Source organism: Terrapene carolina, unplaced genomic scaffold (genome assembly GCF_002925995.2).
Source record: "Terrapene carolina triunguis isolate 2854851 unplaced genomic scaffold, T_m_triunguis-2.0 Scaffold69, whole genome shotgun sequence".
Lineage (NCBI taxonomy): Eukaryota > Metazoa > Chordata > Testudines > Emydidae > Terrapene > Terrapene triunguis.
The window spans coordinates 27,812,629-27,834,524 of NW_020664420.1; the positions used below are offsets into that span (position 1 = coordinate 27,812,629).

General features: G+C 43.4%; 1 protein-coding gene across 1 annotated transcript in view; it reads right to left on the reverse strand.

Moving 5' to 3' along the window:
- ANKRD55 (ankyrin repeat domain 55) overlaps positions 1-21,896 on the reverse strand; it is a 65,275-nt gene that overhangs the window by 21,611 nt on the left and 21,768 nt on the right. The window contains exons 5-8 of the mRNA XM_026649228.1: positions 20,893-21,002; positions 15,291-15,351; positions 11,151-11,279; positions 1,316-1,500 (exon numbers count right to left, since the gene is read on the reverse strand). Coding sequence (XP_026505013.1) covers positions 1,316-1,500; positions 11,151-11,279; positions 15,291-15,351; positions 20,893-21,002 — 485 coding nt within the window. The remainder of the gene's footprint in view (positions 1-1,315; positions 1,501-11,150; positions 11,280-15,290; positions 15,352-20,892; positions 21,003-21,896) is intronic.

Genomic DNA, 21,896 nt, shown 5'->3' on the forward strand with positions numbered 1-21,896 from the left:
CCATCAGACTACAGTAGCTTCTTTTGCTGCTGTGTTCCATTACAGAGTGGACGATGACCAGCAGGAGACCCATATAGAGGCAGATCCGTTTTCTAAATCAAGCTGTCCTGATCCTTTCTTGTGTAGGGGAACCTATTTGATTTTCTGCAACCAGAAACCTCTGAAGTCACAGTGGAAGAAGCATTATTTGGGCCTAGTGTATAGAAAATAATATTTGGCCTCAAAATTTTAACATTACACAGAAAAACTACTGCTTATATTTCTGAAATTGAAATAAGCTGCAAGGTACAGAACATGCCAGATAAGAAAGATTGTGAATGACAATAGGTGAATAAAAGAGGAAGTGTGTAAACATGGTGCAACCCATTGATTTCAGATGAGTGTAACAGGGAACAGAATTGAAAGGACAGCTAATGAGGGCTTATAAGGCATTGTCCAGTCTCCAACATGATATCTCTTAAAGGAAAACGTGAGGGAATTTAATTCAAAAATGTTTTCCCATTTGCATATTGAAGATTTTTAGGGTAAAATCTATAGAACTCTGTTGGTTTAATCTCTATTAAGTTTTATAGGACTTTTCCATAAAGGATTAAATGTGTAAATCCTAAAGGAGCAATCCTGCTCCCATTGAAGCTAGTGAGACTTTTGACATTGACTTCATGGGGAATAGGATAGACCCATAATTGGATAAAGTCTGAGAGCTGTTACTGACAGCCCTCAGGTTCTACTCTTACTGAACTCAATGCCAAAACTCCCATAGACTTTGATGGATGCAGGATTGGGATCCTAAACAGTAAAGAGAAGGAATCTTCTACATGTACAATACAGTGGTGCAAAGTGCTTCCTGTGAGAATGGGAGATGAGGTTCTCAGCATCTTGAAAATCAGGCTCTAACATCTTAGCATACTAAGGGTGAAAGCCTGCACCCAGTAAAGTCAATGGGAGTTTTGTCATTGACTTCAATGGGGCCAGGGCGTCACCCCAAAGTTGTAGGTTCTTGTTCTGGTATTTTGGAAGGAATGCCTAATTTTAGTGAATCAAATAGTAACAAGCCCGTGTGTATAATCACCTTCTTTTCCTTCCAGAAATATAGTGTAAAAAACCATTTACATGAGTCAGCAGTTGTATAAATATCATGGCCTGATTTCCAGAGTCACTAAGCGCACATAAGTCTCAGAAAATTCAGTTAAATTAAATAGGTCATGGCCTGTAGAACAGGAAACATGATTATTAAACAGACATTCTTAGCCGCAGGTAACACAATGGGACTTAGAGCAGGGGGTTTCCAGCACTTTCAGTACATTTCCATGGGTACCTGTCATCCACATCAAGGGCCTGCAGATTGCACTCCGGGACTCTAGCCAGCTCGCTGATAATGTCACTGTAACCTGCAGCAGCAGCAATGTGCATACATGTCTTCCCATTCTCATCGTCATAGTTTATTATCGATGAACCCTGGTGATGGTTCAGAATGATGGAACACAGAATCCTGTTTCCACTCTGGAAAACAAGCAAGGGGAAGAGAAACATTTAACAATGAAGCACATGTTTTGCTGCACTGTCTATCCTTGGGAGGAATAAATACAACAATGGCATTTTCGGTTTATTTCAGATTTGAGAATTCCTGCCCCTCCCAAAATTGTTTGGGCTGTGAATTTCCTAGAATGCTTCTGGGCATTGTAGAAATAACAAATAAGGTACCACAATAGAAAAATCCAAAGAAAGACAGCATATAAACGTACATGAATACTTTCTCAGAAATGTTTCGATTTTTATGAAACACAGAATTTAGAGGGATACAAGCATATATATGCATGTGTCCCTTTGAAGAGCATTTACATTCTCCTCTATGTTTTTAATCAAGACTATACAAAGTAGTATAAGTCCCCAGACTGGCTTAGGCTCTGTTATTCCCTTCTCTCTGTTCCACACTGGGGATCTTAACTTGGGACTGAATTCTGCACACCTTCATCATGGTGAGTTGTACTTATGCAAATAGTTCCACTGACTTCAATGGGATTACAATTGTAAGTACTGCTCAGCAAGAGTAAGGGACAGAGAGTTGGACCTTTGATGGTTATTCTGTTTTACAACCTTGTTTGTGTTCCATGCAATGGTACTTTATAAGCTTCTAAATAAACTGGAAAAATGCCAATTGATAATGTTGTAATAAACTGATGGCCACATTGAAATCCAAATATACAATATCCACTGGCTTCCTGTTATCTGCCAAATCAGTAACTGCATCAAAGATAACAAACCTGAGCAGTGTGTTGATTGGAATCTTTTCTCCCTTAAAATATTTCTGAACATTTAATCCAATTGGCCAGTGGTTTTCCAATTTTTCCTCCTTAAAAGTAGAGGGGTGCTGGGGCTCAGGGCTTTAGCTATAAGGGGAGTGCCAGTTTCAGCCCGAGTGCTCCCCCCGTAGCTAAAGCCCCGAGCCCTGGTGTGGGTCTCCCCCCGCCCCGGTGAAGCAGGGAGCGGAGCTGTGGAGAGCCCTGAGCCCTTGCGCCGCCGAGGGGCTGAAGCCGGGATTGGAGCCATGGGGCTGAAGCCCCAACCGCGGCGCTCCCCCCAGGTCTAAAGTGCTGAGCCCCAGTGCTCAAGCAGGGAAGAAGCCCTGAGCCTCCGCCCTGAGAGTCAGAAGCCCCGACTTCCCCTCCCTGCCCTGAGCCCTGACTCCCCCCACCCGGCAGCTGCAGCACCAACCCCCCATGTGGCTGAAGTCCATAACCTCTTCTTCAGAGTTACGGAACATTTCAGAGTTATGGAAAACTTCCATTCCGGAAGTGTCCATAACTCTGAGGTTCTACTGTATATCCTTTGTGCTTTCCAAAGACTACCAAATGACCAAGGACTCCTTGAGGAAAAGCTGTTTGGCTGAAGTGTTGGTTTGTCCCTGTCTTTGTTGTAAGTATTGTTCAAATAAAAGTTGTATGACTGACATTGTCTATTTGACACCTTATATGTATATGGAAATTTCTGTAAAGAGTGCACAGGGTTTATCAAGTACTATGATTATGACTAAAACTAGTTGCGATCTTTCCCCCTTTTAGCACAGTATTGTATCAACTGGTTTCTGTGGATGAGTTACTGATGTGGTTTTAACGAACGAGCTTGTGCCTGCGGGTTCTTTATTCTGTACTAGAAGAAGCAGAATTTTCCATTATTTTTGTTGTTGAGGATTCATTTGTTGGTACCCTAGGAAAAGATGAATCATGGATGCTGCATTTTGATAAGATATAGAAAATTAAAACATATGTGGGCATGCAAAAGGTGTGGGGGCATGTCTCTTACTCATGTTCTGGCATTCAGCGAGGGGGTTACACACAGATCATCTGCTAGGAAGATGTCTGTTAATCATCTGTTATTCACCTGTTGTTTCTATCACATGGCCCCATCCCATTACAACTGAACACCCTGGCATACCTTAAATTGTCAGTGGCTCATCTAAGGGTTAGATTACAGCTGGCCCTGCGTGTACTCTCTGGATTACTGTTACCATCGGTAGTGCTAGACATATTGCAGGGAACATGGAGGTGTCATGACCCCATTCCTCTTCCACAGTAGCTGGTGGACTGGAAAAGCGACATGGCATGTCTTCCGTTGAAGGACTTGCATTTAGGGGGGAAATCATCTAAGCTCTGGTTAGTTGTTTTGATGATCTGATTATGCTAGTGAGTTTCTAGCTGAATATTAGCATCCAAAGCAGTGGACAAGCCCTTTTGTTTATTATAAATTGAAATAAATAAGTGTGTATATGCAAAGGTAGAGGCCAATTTTTGAAAAGTCCCTGTATGAACAGATGTAAATAACTTTTATTTACTTAAATCCTCCTTATTTGCAATTCTTTTATTCACTTTTTGAATATCAACAGCCCAACCGTCCAGCCCTCACTTCTGTGGAAAAAACCTATCCATGTCAGAAGTCCCTTTCACTTCAAGGGGAGGACCCTATTTGCATGAGGAAAGATTACTGATGTGAGTACGTTGAAGAATGAGGGACTGGAGGGTGAGGCTTGATTCCGATTTTTTCAAAGAAAATTTCTACTTCAAAGTTTCACAAAGTTAAATAGTCACCACCCCCTCCTTAGGCATTCCTGGGAAAACACATGAAACCAGCAGAGAGCAAATAAAGTTTAAAAATGAGAAAGCTGTCTGAAACCACAAGCAAACTCTACCTAGCAAAGAGTTACTGGTTACACACCTTATCCAAACCTAATCCACCAACACACACAGGGCTAGACCATGGCCCTAAAGGAAACACCCACTGTGAACTAAGAAACTGTTTTCTTTAGTATACCTTTGGAGGGAGGGAGGGATCGCCTCTCCCCAAAGAAACCAGGGGTCTCTAAGATCCTCCTGAATCATGGGATTCAGGAGGGACTCAGGGCCATCCATATGCAGATCCTGCACTTCTGCATTGCCACGGGTGGCTTTGCCTCCAGTCTGTGCTGCCAGCTATTCCCCCTGAAGGGGTTCCCCAGCACATAGGGGGCTCATCAGGCCATATTAACTTTCCTCAAGGGCAGTCTGTGGGAGATGGAGGGTGGGGAGAATGATATTTTCTCTGCCTAGTGCTCCCACCTCCCGGAGCCTGCCTATTCCCTTCACCTTCTCTATATGGAAATCCCCCAAGCCAAGGGAGAGTCTTCTGTGGAGCCTAGTGGGAGAGAAAAGAATACTGCTGAAGAGGCACCCAAGATCCTTCCACAAACAAAGGGCACCCTCTACCCGCAGCTCCAAAGGGTACAGTCTTGTTCTCAGAGAGCCTGAACTTCAATTAACATCTCAGTAAGTAGGACTAAGAAAAGCTGTCAAGTCTTTCCATATAAATCCAAACAAATAATCTATGATTTCATCATACAACATGTACTAATGAAAGTTTAATTGTTGCCAAGAGCAAATGTTTCTGGGCACAAGTTTGATAAACTTAGCATCATTCAAATAACATGAACTTGCGCTGCACTAGATCAGGAGTGGTTTTGTTTTGTTTTTTAAACGTGAATTCTTTTTATTTCCCTTCTGATTTTTGAGTCTTTAGAGTTCATGTTTTCCAACTTCTCTCTGCAACCCTGAGGCCTAGAAACTTTTTTAAAAAAAATGGAAGCTGAGATTTTTATATAATTACCTGACTCCAGGAGCTGGAGCTTTAAGAAAAAGACCAAATACTGTGAAGCTGTTTGTAAAAGTCATGAGAATTGGCAACACAGCACAGTGAGGAAACCTTTTTAAGGTGTTTCTAGAACCTTTGTCACTGCAGTATTTAAGTGGCAGCATTATCTGGGATTTAGAACATTTTAAAGAAATTACATTTGGTCTCAACTTTAGTAAACAGGCTTTCATGATGCAACTAAGTTTCCTTCTGGTTACAAAGATTATTGCTTGTTTGACTGAAAGGGGAAAAACAGCTTCTGAGGCCTTGTTTAAATAGAGCAAGTGAAACTATAGGTCTGACAGGACAGGGTGTTCACTCACGTACAGACATTCTCCTGTGTTTGTGCTGAAATCACATGCAAAGTTCCTAGTGAAGCCAAGGAGAAGAGTGTACACATATGCAAGGGAAGTATTTGACTCTAAGTAGGTACACAGTTTGGCACCTGATTGACTGTTCCACTACATGGAAGTAGCCGTGCTAACATGTTAGAATGGTAGGCCCAGTTCAACACCACTTGTTCAGCGGTATGAACTGGAGTATTTTCATGTGTGAAAGCTGGAGTTGTGATGTATGAGAGAGATGAGAGGTTGGGGGGGGGGCAGCAGGGATCTCTAGAGCAATTTTGGCTATCTCAGGGGGAGTGCATGCTGGAGCAGGGGCTCTCACCACCCTTTTTTATGGTGCAGCGAGCATTACCCTACGGAATTGGCCCGGGTGCATGGAGGTGTGTGGAGGTACCATGGTTCCGCCTCACCCCACCAGGTCGTCAGAATTCAACAGACTGTAGCTGGTGCCTTGTGTCCTGTATTGCTCCCATGCAGGACCAGATACAGCCTGCCCCCAGCTTCCTGATTTTCAGTTTCTAGGTACTTTTGTTGCATAAATGAAAATACTTTGGGCCTGATTAACTACTGTGGCCTGCCTCCATTAGAGCTGTATACACTGATGCAGCAACACTGATGGAGCTGAACCAGTGCAAACCCCTAGCGCACATCTGCTGCACAGGTGTAAACTGTGACTTGCTCTAACATCTTACTCTAGTTTCAAAGGAGTTGTTTTTTTACTCTGATGCAGCATGTCTACAATAGGGGCTTACACTAGGGCCGCTACATCACTGTTGCTCTTCCAGTACAACCAACTACTGTTTGAGGCAAGGCCTGTCTGGTTCTCTAGTGTCACACGGGCCTGGAACCCTGGTGGGGAAATCATCAGATGCACAAACTCTTTGTTTGCACCTTGCCGAGTACTAAACATGTATTCTTTGAAACTGTAGGCAGAGGAAGTGTATTTATCTCCCACCCACACACAATAACTGTAATGGGGCATGATGGTGTAATGGTGTATATTTTAGCAATATCTACCCACGCTGCCTCTTTTCTGTGCCTTCTGGCACAGGTTTCTTTACCATGCCTCATGTTTCATCTGCTGCTTTCCCAGGAAAGAAAGCACAAGGCCCTATTCAGCTGAAAACAGCTCCTGCAGCTGCTGGCTTTGGGAGTTCTCTAGGCCTCTTGTGCTCCGCAGATGTTTAGCGCAGCTCTTACGGGAAAAATATCCCTGCTTCAGCAGCTCCAGAAGTGGTTACTAGACATCCCTTGCCACTGCTGCCTCCACAGCACAGTCCTGGGACTCCACCTCTGGGCTCTTGTGAAGAAGTTTGGGGGTATTTTCAGAGTTCCCCAGATCTCAGACTGTGGCAATGAGTCTAAGCACGTGTCTGTAAGCTTGGCAGGAGCTTTAGACAGGCCAAAGCCTTATCCTGCCTAGCAGCAGTTATTAGCCTCTATCTGCCCTTATATTGACAGGGAGGTAGAGAGAAACAGCGGTCAGATACTTTTCCTTGGCTAAGCTCAAGTCAGAGAAGAACACTAAGGCCTGGTTTACACTACACAGTTAGGTGGATGTAAGCAGGGCCGGCTTTAGCAGGTGTGGGGCCCCACGCCGGGACATGAATTGTCTCCTGGGGCCCCATGCCGGGACACGCATTGTCTCGCAGGGCCCTCCGCCCCAGCCCTGCCCCGAATCCACCCCCTCCCTGCCCCATTGGATCCCTCCCCAAATCCTGATCCTGGCCCCACCCCAGCCCCACCCCCTCACTGCCCCATTGGATCCCTCCCCAAATCCCCGCCCTGGCCCCGTGTCTTCCTCAAGCACGCCACATTCCTCCTTCTCACCCCTCCCTCCCAGGCTTGCACTGATCAGCTGTATGGCGGCGCAAGCGCTGGAGGGAAGGGGGAGAAGTAGGATGCGGCTTTTTCCCCCCCCCCCCCCCCGCTCCGCCGGCAGCCCCAGACGTTGCGGGGCCCTCTTAGGCATGGGGACCCATTCCAGGGAATTGGCCGAATCGGCTTAAAGCTGGCCCTGGATGCAAGGCAGCTTATGTTGACTTAATTATGTCAGTGTCTACACTACAGCCTTGTTCTGCTGAGGTAATTGCCCTACTACACCGACAAACATACATGACATACACAAGAAGTGTAGGGCTTATGGCAGTGTAGTTAGGGTGATTCAGTGTCTACCTTACATCAGGTGTCTTGTCAATTTCATGGCTCCATACTGCTGCCGGGAGGCTCCCCACTCAGGGAGGTGAGAAGCCTGGGCAGCTGTCCCCCTCCCCTGCTCAGAGCTGGGTGGGGCAACTGAGCGCCAGGCGGGAGGGTTCTTAGCCCACCAAACTGCCCTCTTCTGTCGGAGGAAGGGCTCCTGGTGAGGACATGCATCACTGACAGAAGGAGGGAAGTATGGACATCAGCCACTGCAGTAATTACTGTGCTGACTTTAAGTCGACCTAACATAGGTCAATTTAGGGCTGTAGTGCAGCCATGTCTAAGAGCCTATGCCTGGTCCAGACATTTAAACCTGCCCATCCCTCTCCACTCCACACCCCCAAGAAGTAAAGACTGCGAACCAGCCGGGTTCACTAACAAATTTCACAGAACAAATCACAGCAGTGAAACAACACTTATTCCCTCTGCTCTCAGGCAGGCAGAAAAGTAATCCAGCTGTGAGTGGGTGACTTGAAAGGAGCAAGAGCAGGGATTTGTTAACCACAGGAAACTGAGGGCTTATTTGCACCATTCAACCTCCCATGTTTTCCCAAAACATGCATTGCACATTTGTTGTTCTGAGAGGAAGGTGTGGGGGGATATGGACTGAGTAGGTATGTCTACACTGCACACTAAGCTGGGGCATCCACACACAAATCAATCTGACTTGGGTCAGCAATTGCTCAGGACAAGTATCAGGGGGTAGCCGTGTTAGTTGTATCTACAAAAACAAGGAGTCTGGTGGCACCTTAAAGACTAACAGATTTATTTGGGCATAAGCTTTCATGGGTAAAAACCTCACTTCTTCAGATGCATCAAAAACTGGACACCTGGCAACCCTATGAAGATTTGTATTGGGAGATATCAAATGCCAATTTCTAGAGCTTTCCGACTGGTAAAGTGCTGGATAACACAGCTTTTATTGTATCTGAAGAAGTGAGGTTTTAAAAAAAAAAAAAAAAAAAACACACCAGTTAGTCTTTAAGGTGCCACCAGACTCCTTGTTGCTCAGGACACAGGTCCTAGGACCCTGCAAATGGGGTGGTTCAAAGCCCAAGTGAGACTCAGGTCCAACCCCTGTCATTTTGCAGAGTACACACAGGTCAAGCTGCAGACCGAAGCCAGGTCTGGGTAGTGCAGTATGAATACATTAGCATGGCTGAGAGACCTGGGTTCATCAATTGTAAACCCACGTTTAGAATGCAGTGTGGACGATCAAGCATGGGCTTGGAAACACCAAGGCCACAAACCTGGGTCCCACAGACCCGGGCTTAGTGTGCAGTGTAGACATACCCAATAAGGCTTCCACTTTGCCGTTCTTTTGACTAGCTTGGCCCTCACCAAGCTTGAATGCAGGACCCTCCAGAGCTTGCATGGTACAGAATTTCAGAAATGTTCAGCTGGATGGAACCTACACTGGAGCAAATGTACAAGAATTATTTAATAACTATTAGAAGAAATCCCTTTGAAATACCAAGGCGTAATCTATACGACACAATATTGTTTTGAAATGATCAGAAAAATATGAAATCAGACAGGAAATGTAGTTGAAAGTAATGATACGTATGGAGGCCACACCTGAATTCTATTCCAGACAAAAACGTTTTGATATATTTTAAGCATGGTAGAGTGAAGACCAAAAATGTGAGAATGGGAATGTTTAGTCACAGTGTATCTTCTCCTTGCAATTTGTGTTTTCTGTTTATAGGGTGACCAGATGTCCCGATTTTATAGGGACAGTCCCAAGTTTTGGGTCTTTCTTATATAGGCTCCTATTACCCCCCACCCTCTGTCCCGATTCGTCACACTTGCTGTCTGGTCACCCTATCTGTTTATATGATACAGAGATGTTTTGAATACTTACTATAACTGTCACTGTAAAATCAATAAAAACGTACAGTAAAAGCTTTGTCATCAGGCATGTTGGGGAATGGGGGGTGCCAGTTGGTCAAAAATTCTGGTTAAGTTATACTTACCAATGGAGGGAGTTTGGGTGTGAGGCTCGGGGCAGGAGTATGGGAGGGGTTTCAGGGTGCCGGATCCAGGAGGTGCTCACCTCAGGTGGCTCCCTGCAAATGATGACGTGTCCCTGCTGCTCCTAGGTGGAGGCCTGGTCAGGGAGCTCTGCGCGCTGCCTCAGCCCGCAGGCGCCGCCCCCACAGCTCCTATTGGCCATGGTTCCTGGGCAATGGGAGCTGTGGAGCCAGCACTTGTGGCAGGGGCAGCCACCGTGCACAGATACCCAGTGGCTGTTCCTCTGCCTAGGAGCAGCAGGGACATATTGCCGCTTCCAGGGAGCCACGCGGAGCCAGGAAGGGAGCCTGCTGGCCCTGCACCAAGCGGACTTTTAATGGCCCGGTCAGTGGTGCTGACCGGAGCCATCAGGGTCCCTTTTCGACCAGGGCTTCCAGTCAAAAACTGGACACCTGGCAACCCTATGAAGATTTGTATTGGGAGATATCAAATGCCAATTTCTAGAGCTTTCCAACTGGTAAAGTGCTGGATAACACAGCTTTTATTGTACTTGGGTAATTGTAATGTAACCTACAGACAGAACTCATATTTAGCATTAAAAAGTTATCTGAAGCAAAGTACATGCAGGACACTTACTTAAACAGTATTATAGAGGATACCGTATCAATTGCTTAACATGATGCATCCTAAGGAAACCATTCACTTTTCTATAGGCTATTATTAATTATTATTTTAAGTATTAACTATAGTGCCTAGTCATGTCTGATATTTTCTATCTTTAATGAGTCCCTCAGTAATTTCTTAGCTGTTGTACATTTGGGGGAGCATTTGTGATGGGTAGTAGAGACCCTATGAGGTCCCAAAAGAGCTCCCTGATTGCCCCATGTAGCAATGATTTGTTTATAACTTGATAGGAAGAGTGTTTAACGTTACACTCTACTTAATGAAGTTAGGATTTCCACAGGATGAGAGCTTCAAGCCTTGTTACTGTCCTGTAACAACAACATTTGCCATTTTATACTACATGGTATGTTATTTTATCCTCAGTGGTCTGGAGTCACTGGTTTACAGCCCAGTTCTGACAGGTGTGGAGCACTCTGGCCCTGATCCATCAAAAACAGGCATGTCCTTAACGCTCAGCACGGGACTAGTTCCAGGGACATAAATGCTTTGCTGGATCAGGGCAAGAGAGCTCAGCACCTTGCAGCATCAAGCCCGTATTTAATATTTGTTAATAAAAATGGTGTTTTGCCATAGGAAACATGGGCTGGATCCTCAGCCAGTATAAATTAGCACAGCTCCACTGGCTTTGAGCAATGCAGGCCAGTTTACACAGCTGGGGATACCTGCCCTAGGTCTTTCCAACTGAAATTCTTCTTCAGTTCTGATGTCCCATGACTTAGAATTGCAAACAGACAATCATTGTAATGCACATGGCGTATTGTTAAAATATTGGTAGAGGGCCCTCACCTGTACTGCCCAGTGAAGAGCTGTTTTAAAGTCTTTGTCCACCAGAGTTGGATCTGCTCCTTTCTGCAGCAGGGTTTGCACATGCTGGGGCCGATTGTGGAAAGCAGCCCAGTGAAGTGCGGTCATTCCCTTAAAAAATAAATAAATAAAAATCACAATCCAAGACAGTAAAGAATTATCAGTCACAGGAAGATTTAAAACTTCAAAGGATTTAATTTTCCTTTTAATTAGAGATGAGTTGGACAATTTGGAGATCAGTCTGGAGTGGGGAAATCCACCTTCAAGATTGAATAATTTGAAGCAGTTTCTGGCTTAATGGGGTTGTATCAAAAAAAGAAGTAGCCAATAAAAAAAAATTGACTACTATAGAAGACTGATATCAAAGAGGCATGTATCTAATATTTATAAATACTTATAATATAAGCAGGCTATAAACAATACATCAGTCAGAAGTATAATAGGTTACTCATAGGTTAAGGTTTCATACCGTTTCCAGTAGAAAGCCCTCTTTTAGGCTTGTATTTTATCACAATGCAACAGCCTTATCTCTAACTCACAATAATTACTATGGGCTAGATTCTCAGCTGGTGTAAAGCAGTCTAGCCGCACTGATTTCAGTTTGTGCCAGCTGAGAAAGTGGGCCAATTATTTTAATAGTAATCTCAAAATAAAAACACATCACAGGCACCATTTTGAAAGAGAACAAAAAACCAAAACGAACGGAGAACTTGATTCTCTGCTCTATCCAAGCTGTCCTTATACAGTGCAAACTGGTCTTAGCAGACCAAGAAACTACCTTATATGTGCACATTAATCAGCATCAAAAGCAAGTCCACATGCACACTTTAAATCTACGTTACACACTTTTCCTATCAAGTTATCTAAGCAACATCAGTCTTAAGAAACATAATATAAGCACCATTTTTGTTTGGTGGTTTGTTATACACCCACCTTGCACAGGCATCAATGACTACACAATGTGTGGAAATCAGTTCCATTGTTTCTCTTCGTTTCCAAGAGGGTAAAAACCCAAATCATGTAGAATGGAAGCAAAATTAAAACTTCAAATAAAACTCCACAAGTTAGAATACAAGCTCCCTGGGGAAAAGACCTGTCATTTGTTTTGCCTGTATGATGCCATTCGTGTGTACAGAAACGGTTGCCAATAAAGTCCAAATTCCTTAACATTAGTTTCTCTCGACTCATCGGGTATGGGCAGGGGTTGGGAAGTCCAAATACAAATAGGGAGGAGAGATCAGTCAAACCAGGTTTTGGTTATTTTGGTTTTGCAAGACTTCATCATTGGGGTTTTGTTTTTTGTAAAAACAAAAACAAGGGTTAAATCCAGCCCCATTTAAGTTAATGGGAGTTTTTCCACAGACTTCAATGGTGCCAGGAGTTCACCCCAGGGACCTGACACTGCTGATGGACACTGAAAATCCTGGGACTCTTGACCTGAGGCTCTACAGCAGCATTTTCCACCCTGAGAAGTAAGTATGAAGCTAGTTCCGGGGAACAATGAGTCAGTGTAACCAGGGCAAGCTCCTGGACTCCCGATCAGTCTCCTCTCATCCATCTGCTGATAAAAGTGGTAAGTGTCCCCTTGAAAAGTTACCCACCTCCCAGCTCCCATTTTGGCCCCTAATGAGCAGGCCTGCAGGCAGCAGCGCACATACCTAAACTTCTTTGCTGCCGTCTGTGTCCCCTCCAAAGGTGGCATGTAATGTATTAGAAAACTAATAACTCCCTGATCATTAATATTTGCATGTGATGTACATACAATAAACCCACCAAGGAATTTACAGATATGTGCTGAAAATATGTTCTGAAAATGTATTTGTCGACCAGTGCCAGTTCCAGACAAAGAAATGCACTTGAATGAGTCTCCAGTATAAATTAAGCAAGGTGTGATCAAAGACAAAGAAAAGCACATTGCCACGCAAGTTAAACAAAGCCATCAGGAGAGCAAGTGGGGACAGATAATCACTTTATAACCTTGACAGGGGTTGGAAACTGCACCCTCAGGAAGCCTTCCTGAGGAATTGTGTGCCTCTGATTTTTGTTCAGCTGCCCTGCTTCTGGGGGGATTTTCGATACACATCTCCTGGTAGCCTCCACTGAAAGTCCTTAGAGATAGCCACAGTCATAGAAACAGTGCAGCTGCCAGCTGTATTTCTTACTATTTAATGTGGGGTTTTTTGGGAAGTGGTTTTATAAAGTTACCGAAAAACTTGAGTGTTTTCCTTTAAATTGGGCAATAGCTAGGAGAAGAGCTTGCTTAGTACAAACAAACTCTGAGCACATTTTCAAGCAAACATGAATAACCAGGGGTCTAGCACAGAGCCTTCAACCAAACATTGATGCCAAGTGGTGTTTAATATACTTCTGACCCTGGAGATTTTAGGTTGAACATGGTAACACGTACAGAGAAAGTGTTGAGGATTCCAAGTGTCCTTCATGGTTCACATTAAGTTTTAATTCTGTGCAACTAGCTGACAATATAACCCCACATTTTCAACATAGGGCCAAATCCTAGGTCCTGTTCAGGCTGTTGTAAGTCCCATATAGCCAAGTAAATAGGCTCTGCAAACCACAGTGCAAATGGGCACGAAGTACAAGGCAGGAAGGAAATTTGCAAGTTAGTGCCCTTCAGCAATGTCCTCAAGCTGCTGCCGGGCTGGAAGACACACAGTTGAAACAATGCACCGGATTCTCTGTTGTGTTCTGGCTCCTTTGTGCTGAATGGATGGAGCTAGTAAGCAGCCAGATGTGGAAAACTGCGAGTTCCTCTGGTGTGGGATGTGGAGCCAGCATATCTAATCCATCTCCCTGGCAAAGGGGTATATTTAGTTGGTGTATGATTAAGGACCATAGCAATCTGGCATAAAATGGTTGCTATAACCTACAACAGGGCTTCAGGCAGATCTCCCAAGAACCATCTGCCTGATAGTGAGATGCTCAGCGAAGCAGAGAATCTGTCTAACTTGAAAATAAGCAAAGAAATCCCTATCTTGGCAGGTTAGGTAGGAAGGATGTACAGGGAAACATAACTGGTGGCATGTGGAGGGAGTGGGTTTAATCGGCCCAGATTCCATTTGCATCTGCCAGCTCCATTTGAGAGTAGTCAGCCAGGAGATCCATGGTGAGGCAAATGAAAAATGAAACCGGCTTCTGTAAAGTGCTCTGAGGCCATTAGATGAGAGGTGCTAGATCAGTGCAAAATATTATAATTAGGGCTGTCAAGCGATTAAAAAAATTAATTGCAGTTAATCGCAGTTTTAAATCACACTGTTAAAGAATAGAATACCCATTTATTTAAATATTTTTGGATGTTTTCTATATTTTCAAATATATTGATTTCAATTACAACACAGAATACAAAGTGTACAGTGCTCCCTTTATATTATTTTTATTACAAATATTTGCACTGTAAAAAGATAAAATAGTATTTTTCAATTCAACTCATACAAGTACTGTAGTGCAATCTCTATCATGAAAGTTGAACTTACAAATGTAGAATTATTATTTTTACATAAAACACCCTTCAGCTGAGTGAGCCCTCGTTTGCAAGGGAGGGTGGATTTTACCTCAACTTGGTATGCAGTGGGGCCAGGGAAGGTTGATGCAGGGAGCGTGGGCTCGCCAGGCCACTATTCTCTATGACAGCATTTTATCAAACTTTTTGTGGTGGCGACCCCGTTTGGACAAAAATAAATAAATAAAAAATATTTTTGACCCTCCCCACTAGAAAAAATTGTGACCCCCCCCTACCTTCCACCCCCCCCCCCCCCCAGGGCACGGGGCTTCCCCACTTCAGGGTGCGGGGCTCTGGGCTTCAGCTGCTCTTGGGGCTCCAGCATATCTCGGATGCGGGGCTCCAGCTCAGCTTGGGGCTTCAGCCCCCTTCACTGCCCCCAAGCTGTGGGCTGGAGCTTCAGGCCCCCTCCTGGGGTGGATGCCTCCCTCCCCACCCAGAGGAATGTGATTAACGCTTTAATTTTGTTTTCAGTTAATTGCGATTGACAACCCTAATTATAATTTACTATAATAAAATCAGTAGTTCTGTGGACCCATTTTAGGTGACAGGAAAGCATATTACCTGCTGCACAGGACCATTACAGCTGGTGCATGTTTACTCACCTCATTGTCCCGATGATTAATGTCACTTAGATGCGATTGCTGCAGCAGCACAGTTAGAAGCCTGTGAAAGCAAAGATATGTTTAAAATGCTACATTTCAAGGCTAAAACTGGATGAGAGGTTTTTAGAGAAAACAGAACCCCCAATTGAAAGCAAAATTAATAGCAGTGATGGATGTGAACCAGAACCCCAGATCTGGTACGTGTTCATGTTTGAAAGCCAAACCCAGATCCAGTTCTGAAGTTCTTACTCTACATCTAACTAAAACCAAAACAAAAACTCAACACTTGGAATCAGAGATCACCTCTACACAAGTGCAAAAGCGGATACAATCAGGAATAATTCCAGTGCTAGTTTCCAAAATAGTAAATGGGCATTAATATATCAGAATGTATTGAATGTCTGAGCCATTTTTATAGCCTAGAAATCAAAAGAACTATTCATTGTGATCCTGTTTTAAAGTTTTAAACAAACATAAATGCAAATGTATTACCTTCCTATTACACTTTTGTATTCTTTGATTAAGAAGCCCCTATACGCACGCACACACAGAGGGTATGTCTACACTACGGGATTAATCCGAATTTAGATAATTCGAATTTGGGAAACAGGTTGTATAAATTCGATTGTGCGCGGCCACACTAAGCACATTAATTCGGTTTTTAACCACATTAATTCAGTGGTGTGTGGCCAAACTAACCCTAATTCGAATTAACAAAATCGATTTTGGCGCTACTCCGCTCGTCGAGGTGGAGTACAGAAATCGATTTAAAGCGCCCTTTAATTCGAACTAAATGGCTCTGTTGTGTGGACGGGTGAAGGGTTAATTCGAATTAACGCCGCTAAATCCGAATTAATCCCATAGTGTAGACCAGGCCAGAGACAGGGTTAGATTACGGGTCACAGTCTCTCTGTTGGGAGTAAGGCAATTATTATGCCATAAACCGGAGTTTATGGAGCACTACATCTGTTTACTTTTGTAGAGGAGTATAAACACTCCCATGTTGAGGAGAGAATAGTTAGAACTTTTACACATGAGATGTTGGTTTTTCATGTTATGGAGCCCTGAAATTAACAAGACAGCCAACAGCTGACGTAAGTAACATAGGGTACGTCTACACTACCCGCTGGATCGGCAGGTAGCGATCGATCTATCGGGGATCGATTTATCGAGTATAGTGTAGACGTGATAAATCGATCCCCGATCACTCTCCTGTTGACTGCTGAACTCCAGCTCGGCGAGAGGCGGAAGCAAAGTCGACGGGGGAGCCGCGGCAATCGACCCTGCACCGTGAGGACGCGAGATAAGTTGAACTAAGATACGCAACTTCAGCTACAAGAATAGCGTAGCTGAAGTCGACGTATCTTAGCTCGATCCCCTCCCCCCAGCGTAGACCAGGCCATAGTGTCTACACAGACACTGCGTTGCCCTAACTACACCGACATAAGCCCTACGCTTCTCATGGAGGTGGAGTTATTATGTTTATATAGTAGGGCACTTACATCAGCAGGACTAGGCAGTAGTGTGTACACTGACATAATCGGGTTGACATAAGCTGCCTTACATTGACCTAACTGTATAGTGTAGACCAGGCTGTAGGTGGAGCAATGTTTTATAACCTGAAAGATTTTGCCCCAGGATTTTCATAATCACCTTTCAATTACTGCAGTTAACTCTGAAAATAGTCTGAAGTCACTGGATTTGGAGGAGGCAGAATTATGTTTTATAGAAGGGTGCTGAGCATTCATTAAAGTGTGGAGATGGCAGGGTTATCCAGACAATCTTGTCACCACCTCATATCTTGTATCAGAATCAGCTAACATAGACCCTTATACCAGAGTAGAATCCATGTGACACTGGCAGATGGAAGGGTCTGTGCTAGCAGAAGCCCATTGTCAGATTGGGACCATAATGCTCACCCAAGGCATGGTGAGTTATGAGAGAGTACTTGCTCCCCCTTCAAACAAAATACAAGAGAAAGGCTCTTCTCTCCTTTGAAATTTTTTACTCCACTTCTTAGCTGGGCAATCCTGAATTGCTTACAGTATATTTTCTGCATCAAGTTGCCCTAGAACGTGTTCTATCAGTCTTAGGTTTAACAGAAGACAGGCTATGTAACTAAAGCAATAAATACATGTCCAAAATTAGAACATTAGTTATTTCATACCATTCTATAAACACCATTTGATAAATTCAAAGCCTATCATTCCTCTACAGTATTCCTGTGGTATACCTCATGCTCATCTGAAAACAGGTAAAGCTCAGGTGGATGTATGATTAACTTTAGCAGTGTGGATTGCAAAAATATAGCCAACTGTGACCCTGCAGCATCATCCCACTCCTGTCTCTTTTCTAGCCACAAACCACCCAGAGACCTTCTTCTGGTCAAACATCTTGTGCAATTCATTCACAGTCTTCTTCTCACCACCCTTATAAATGTTCGCAGGTCTATATTTACACTAGCATACACACCTCCAGTCAGTTCCAGACTCAGACCCTAACGGACCCGCCAGTCTCTTCCTTCCCCCTGAGCACATCCTTCTTGTGCCTTTTCTACTTCTTGGGTAATGGGCTAATTAGCCTTTGGGGCTCTTCTCAGCCCATCCCAATCTATCAATTACTAGGCACAGCTTTTCCTCTCAGGTTTACTCCATGGCAATGTAATTGGTGATCCAGTGATCAGAGAGCTGGTACAGATGCTGTCGCCCAGAGCTCTGCCACACAAACCTATAATGAAATGCAGTCCTGCCATTTATTTAGCTGTTTGTGCATTAAGCCTGAAAAAAAAAAATCATTCTGCAGTCATGGATTGCAAGCTATTAGACAGTACAACTGTTTTAAAGATGCTGCATTTGAAATTGCTTAGTGATCATTTGCAGAAGTTACAATTCTCCAAGGTGGCAAAAAAATGATTTGCTCGGAAGTGACGTACCAATGTGGCAGAACTAGGGTGTAACACCCCCAGATTCTTTTCTAACCAGACACTCTCTTCAAAAGTATTAAATCAATTAAAAATAGTCTGCCAATGCAACACCAGGGCCTGGACTCAGACTGGTATGATCACTAAAAAGCAAACGGGTGTTACAGCCCTTTCCTGAGGCATGCAGCCAATTGCATAGTCAGCCCATGTTATAATGGACTTAAAAGTCAGGTCATTTTGAGATTGCTGCAGGCCTGAATCTTACCTGTTCTGGGCCTTAAAGGGTGTAGGTTTTTTTTTTTTTGGTGGGAAGCAGAAGAAACATTTTTGCAGTAAACTGATAAGTGTAATAAAACCCCAGACTGACAGCTCGGAAGTTTGATATATTAAAATAAGTCCAGGTGGAAATGGATTAGTGGGTAGAAAGAAGGAGAGGTGATCAAAAGGTGCTTGATAAATTCATCTATCACATGGCTCTAATTTGTTACATAGTTCCACAAATTAACATGGGATGTAATTGATGAAATTAGTATGTATGTGTGTAAATATACATACAACTCCTCCCACCTCTGAAATTCTGCAACCACACAGATGAGCTGTGCTAATTTTAACTACACATGTAGCATGTGGAGAGTCAGCAGGGTCCTTTTATCCCATTTCTCACTGAAGGCTCAGCCACTCTACGAAATACATATTGAAGTTTAAAAATTTGCCAGCCCTTGTGCCTGAAGTGTTTAAATGAACTGATTACAGCCTGTCGATTTCAGTGTGGTCTGTGTGCTGCTAACTATTCCTCCAGCGCATTGACTCATAACAATGGGCTGCCAGTTCTTAAACTCAGGTGAGGAAGCACTTCATAATTAGCCACTCCATTTTGTCTTCCTTTCAAATCTAAATAGTTGGCAGAGAGCAAAAATGAGTACACAGGAAAATGTCACTAATGGGTATGGCACTCCAACTGTGCCTTCTGGTAACAGGGCAATCATATCCAGAACTAATTTCGTTGACTTGGGCTAATAAGACAGAAGAAAAAGAGCTGAGCAGCTGGCACACTCCTGTGTGGAACAAAGGTCTGCTTGTTTCCATGGGGACTGAAAAAACTCCAGGGAACTCTGTGTGCTGCTGTTAAAGTAAATTACTGTTTCCTTTCTAATATCTGCATGTGCAGCGTTGCACAAACAGCCTTTTCTCTTCGGAGGCTTTGTATAATGATAATGCACTCTTGCTCTGAAACCTTCCAACTGTACCATCCAAGTGATGCATGAAAAACAATTATGAAGGTGCAAAATTAATACATATGGAGACATTATAGACTGTCACAATACTCACCTGTAACTTGAACATCAAGTTACAGCTTTGCTGCTTCAGATGTGTCAAACCGCCACTAAGTTCTATGGGTTTCTTGCAACTTACATTTTCAACCAGCCTTTTTCAGCTACCCATAAATGATTTACTCAGGAGAGATTTTGCATGAATTTAATCAGCTTATATAAATCAGGACTTGAAAGGCTTTAAGAAGCATTCCTGTTCACAAAGGAAACCCTGATACAAATAGCACATTTGCTTGTGACTTGCTTTGGAGAACTGCCCTTCAGACTTTTTGATACATCTTTAGTAACAGTTGTCAAAAATCAACTGTACTACATCTTACCTGATCCTTTAGAACTACTTTCCATAGGATGGACCAAATCTTAACAGAGTTGGTCTTTTGGACAACTTTCCTCCCATTCATAATCCCACAGGTTGCCTCCCCTCCCAATAATAAACTATTGTATTCAAAACAATATAAATACATCATATTATAAATATATTATATATACACACATGTTATATAACAGAAACGTGTTCTATGACTGGGGCTCCAGGGCACTATAATACTAATAAATTCTAATACTACAAATATTATTTAATGCCATTATCATCCATATAATATTGTGGCAGCTGTAGCAATTACTTACACGAGAAAGTAACATTAGGAAAATATTTAACACATTTTTATCTGCCTTTTAATGCAGCTGGAAACGAGGAGCCAGAACCATGTGACCAGCCACCGCTCCATTAACCACGACCAAGAACCACATTTTGGGAACCTCTGCTTTAGCATATAACCTGTAACATTTAATTTATATAATATGCAGTGGACATAGCGGACAGGGCAACTGCTTTTGTGACTCCTGTTGGGAGACCTGCATTTGTAAATAATGCTGAAGCTTGAGTTAAAGAAGAACACCCTGAACACTGGCACCAAGTTAGCTAGGGAAAATACAGCACTGAACTATCCTGGGAACAAATTTCCTGTGGTATTTCTAGTATAGAGGACGGCTTGATCACGTTGGTGGTGATTGTTCACTGTGGGAAATCTGGAGCTTCAGCCTCCATTCTGAGTTCCATTGCTTTTGTGAGGTTTAAATCAGATTCTTCACCCTGCCTGAACATGTTCCTGTAAAACAAGTGCAGCACAAAGAGCCCTAGACTTAGGTCTAAAGTCCCAATAGCCTCTTCATTTAAATGTATGATAATCACCAGATGAAATAGCAAATCACAAGAGTAATTGCCACAGCTAGCTTGCCTGCCTACGCTGCCTCCAATCAGTCAATCTCCATGGTCTTTTGGAGACTACGTACCGGACCAAGGAGATGTTTTACTCAAATAAGCAAACGCCCTTTTAATATGGGGGCTTACCTCACATTAGGCTCTGCAGTAGCAGCGTGCAGTGGCAGTCTCCCATTTTTATCAGGTATGTTCTGCTTGGCACCATTTCGGAGCAGACTGACACAGCCTTCAAGCCACCCCTAGGAAAGAAAGTACTGAAGGTCAAAGAGGAACAGAGAAGATTTGGGGCCAGATCCTCAGCTGGTGTAATTCTGTTTACACCAGCTGAGGATGTGTCCCTTGGTTTCAGAAAAACATCCTGTTAGGGCTTCAAAGATGGTTCATGTCCTGGATTGGTCCATCCATCCATTGCTGTAATTAAACTTTTTAGTTCCACTGCATTTTGGCCTTTCTTTGGCTGTGGTGGGGCTGGAGGGCTGTTTTAAGATTTGCAGTAGACATGGCACTGAAAATGTTGCTAATTGCTGTTGTACTAGAAAGTCTTATGTACATTCCTGCATATGGATTTTAATTAAATGGGAGTCAGCCAAAAGCCTGAGCATTTGATCTCATTTTCTTTATAAGAGGTTACCACAGGTAGTAAATCGATATGAAAAGCCTGAGAATTGGAGTTATTTTAGGTTTTGCTTTCAGCAATTCCTTCTTGTTTTAGCAAGTGGCTTTTTACAGAGTTGAAATAGAAGTGTTATACTGAAAATGGCACCATCATTTATGGGGCTGGTCACTGACGGGAGTAAAATGCTGCACTGTCACCTTCAAAAACAAACCAAAACAAATGAACACTCTGGTTCTCACTGAGCAAAGTATTTTGGCATGTGCTTCAGTCCAAAGGAAGTCAAACGTGCTTAAGTGCTTTTCTCAAGCTGGGGCCTCTGCAGGGTCACTCCCCTGCAGCTCAAGTCATCTGCCTGCCAAGCATGAGCAGTATTTCCTGGGGAGAGATGGAATGAGGGAATTAAAGCACCCTTGTGTTGCCCACTGATCAAAGTTTTGTTGCAGGGAAGTTTGCAAACTGGGCTAATTCCAGCACTCAGTTGCATTCATGCACACATGCAATCCCATTGAAGTCAATC